Raw genomic sequence first — 3,613 nt, 5'->3', positions numbered from 1 at the left:
CACACACACATACACACACACACACACACACACACACACACACTGTATACACACACGCACACAGACTCTACACACAGACACCACACGCACACACACATACAGTACACACACTCTGCACACACACACACTGTCTGCACACAAACACACACTCCACACACACACACACCACACACACACATACACACACACTCTCTGTCTACACACACGCACACACACTCTACACACAGACACCACACACACACACCATCTATCTACACACACACATACACACACACTGTCTACACACTGTCTACACACACACATACACACACACCCTGTCTACACACACGCACACACACTCTACACACAGACACCACACACATACACACATTTACACACACACAAAATCTGTCTACACACACACACAATCTGTCTACACACACTCTACACACATACACACAGACACACACAGTCTGTTTACGCACACATACAAAGACACACACACTCTGTCTACACACACATACACACACTGTCTACACACACACACACACTGTTTACACCGATGTTCTCTGTGTCCGAAGCTGGTGTTTAATTGTCCTGCGTGTGCAGAGGGTTGTACACAGTAGTAGTTGCTTCCTTGTACAGAGGATTGTGTGTCTGCAACACCACAAATTTTGCAAGTTAATTACAGAAATACGTACAGATATTTATCTATGAATACTCTGTTAGAGTAAGTTAAAGACTCTGAAAGAGTGTTTACTGTTCAGCCCCAGTGATTTGTATAAAGTAGGTCCTGAACTGTCCTGAGTTTAATTCTAAAGTTATATTTTTGTTCTGGTCCATTAGACACTGAGCTGACTGTAATGAGATAAGCTTTTTCCTTAGAAATACAGTTCAGTGTTTCATTATTAATATTAAACATGTTTCACCAGTTACAGTGAGTGTAAACAGTGTAGTTTGTGTAGTCACTGTAGTGTGTGTGTGTGTTAAAGACATACCTCTTCCCACTTGGTGTTCTCCTGAGCTTTGATGAAGTTTTGGTATTCTCTGCGGTCATAAAGCTCTAGCAGAATTTTGTAGATGACGATGATGAGGATGCCGATGAAGATGATGCTTGTCACACTGGAGCTGATGATCACTTTGGTTTTATCAACAGTATCTTTAGAGGAACAGAGAAACATTTTTAATTTAAGGAACAGAGGAACAATTCACTCCATTTTGCTGCAGCGTATAACTTTCTAAACTCTGATCACATCGAGAGGAAATCCCACTTTACCTGCTGGGTTATCTTTATGCAGACATATTGGATTGCTGCACTTATTCAACTAGATAAATAAATACCAAGTGAAGGTTCAACAATAATCTAAATAATGACCATAATATCAGTCAAATATACAGTATTTACATTTTCTTAACCTGCACCACACCAGAGTTCAGGAGGAAACTAAACACCTCACTGTAGAGTTCCGGAGGATATAAAACAGCTCACTAGTGTTCAGAAGGAGATTAAACACTACATTAGAGTTCAGGAGGAGATTAAACACCTCACTGTAGAGTTCAGGAGGAGATTAAACACTACACTAGAGTTCAGGAGGAGATTAAACACTACACTAGAGTTCAGGAGGAGATTAAATGCCTCGCTGTAGAGTTCAGGAGGAGATTAAACACTACACTAGAGTTCAGGAGGAGATTAAACACTACACTAGGGTTCAGGAGGAGATTAAACAATACACTAGAGTTCAGGAGGAGATAAAACACTACACTAGAGTTCAGGATGAGATTAAAAACCTCACTTTAGTGTTCAGGAGGAGATTAAACACTACACTAGAGTTCAGGAGGAGATTAAATGCCTCACTGTAGAGTTCAGGAGGAGTTTAAACACTACACTAGGGTTCAGGAGGAGATTAAACACTACACCAGAGTTCAGGAGGAGATTAAAAACCTCACTTTAGTGTTCAGGAGGAGATTAAACACTACACTAGAGTTCAGGAGGAGATTAAATGCCTCACTGTAGAGTTCAGGAGGAGATTAAACACTACACTAGGGTTCAGGAGGAGATTAAAGACTACACTAGAGTTCAGGAGGAGATTAAACACTACACTGTAGAGTTCAGGAGGAGATTAAAGACTACACTAGAGTTCAGGAGGAGATTAAACACTACACTAGAGTTCAGGAGGAGATTAAACACTAAACTAGGGTTCAGGAGGAGATCTTACGTGGTAGCTCAGCATACGTGATCAGCACATTGCCCTTATCATCCAGATTCACGTCGTAGCTGATGGTTTCATGTAAACACTGCAGCGTGTGAAAGCCTTCCTTCTTGTTCAGTTGGACTGATGTGCACTCATCTGAGCAGTTGCTCACAGAGACTGTTTTACAGGCTATACAGGGTCTGGACACACACACACACACACACACACATTAAATATTTGTATCACACTTCTTTACTTCTTTCAAAACTTTGAGGCAGAAACCTTTTTGTGACTGATGTGAGTTAAATCACACTCACTTATATGTTGGGCACGGATTCACGATCAGAGCGCAGTCGTGTCCCATGAAGTTGGTGTTACACTCACAACGGTTACACTTACATTTGCCCTGACCACTGCACAGCTTTCCGTATTTCTGAGCACACATACTTGTCTCTGTGGAACACTCACACGCTGGGCCTGTGTAGTTACCAACACAGTCACACCTACCACAGTTACATTTACCTTTACCTGTCACACACACACACACACACACACACACACACACACAAACACACACAAACACACAAACACAAACAATCCCACACACACACACACACACACAAAGAAGGAGAGAGTTCTGTGTTAGATGTCATTCAGGGTTCAGCACTCACTGTAGTTTTACTGTACATTTATAATATATATTTATATTAAACATAAGATTCATTGTGGGTTAAATAGAGAGTGAAATTTTCCTGCTGGACTTCTGATTCTCTAACTCACCATTACAGATTTTGTTTTCATGGCGTTCACAGCTGTCATCGTTACAATCGCAGTATTTCCCACTGAAATGTCCACTGCACACACACCGTCCACACTCACACACACCTTGACTGCTGCACTCCTGAGAGCTGTTCTCACGGCGACAAGACATACGACTGACGCTGTCACTTGTACTCTCACACTGACAATGCTGACCTAAATAACCTTTACTGCACCTGAAACATACACACACTAATGTTAGGAACCAACAATTCATCCTCATTAATGTACCTCAGATACAGCACTTGTTTATAAACTGTGACTCTTGCATATACATTCATCCTTTCGAGAGTGTGTGAAGTGATCAGAGAAGTGTTTGGTGTAGTGACGTATTTCCTCTGCTTTACAGAGGGGGTGCTGTGGGCTAACAGATGAATAAACTACCTGCAGACTCCACAGTCAAATGATCCTTTTCCTCCACAGTGTGTTGAATTCTCCTCTGAATCACCACAGTTACAGTTACACAGTGTTTCCACAGCAACCATCAGAACCTCATTAATGCCCTTCAGTTGTATCTTAAATGTTGTAGAATCAGCCAAACATTCAGAGGCGTTCAGACGCACAGTGAAAGAAACCTGCAGCCATCATGAAAACACACACTCACATCACGTCATAATTCATAA

At 41.6% G+C, this 3,613-nt stretch overlaps 1 protein-coding gene across 1 annotated transcript in view; it reads right to left on the bottom strand.

Annotated features, from left to right (window-relative positions):
• Positions 1-425: 425 nt before the first annotated feature.
• The window catches only part of itgb7 (integrin, beta 7), a 22,212-nt gene continuing 19,024 nt past the window's right edge, over positions 426-3,613 (bottom strand). Inside the window, exons 11-16 of the mRNA XM_060867302.1 lie at positions 3,375-3,565; positions 2,952-3,166; positions 2,489-2,699; positions 2,196-2,371; positions 978-1,138; positions 426-636 (exon numbers count right to left, since the gene is read on the bottom strand). Coding sequence (XP_060723285.1) covers positions 568-636; positions 978-1,138; positions 2,196-2,371; positions 2,489-2,699; positions 2,952-3,166; positions 3,375-3,565 — 1,023 coding nt within the window. The 3' untranslated portion in view covers positions 426-567. The remainder of the gene's footprint in view (positions 637-977; positions 1,139-2,195; positions 2,372-2,488; positions 2,700-2,951; positions 3,167-3,374; positions 3,566-3,613) is intronic.

The sequence above is a fragment of the Tachysurus vachellii genome, chromosome 4 (genome assembly GCF_030014155.1).
Source record: "Tachysurus vachellii isolate PV-2020 chromosome 4, HZAU_Pvac_v1, whole genome shotgun sequence".
In the NCBI taxonomy this organism is placed as follows: Eukaryota; Metazoa; Chordata; class Actinopteri; order Siluriformes; family Bagridae; genus Tachysurus; species Tachysurus vachellii.
This window is presented reverse-complemented; position numbering and strand designations above follow the sequence as displayed.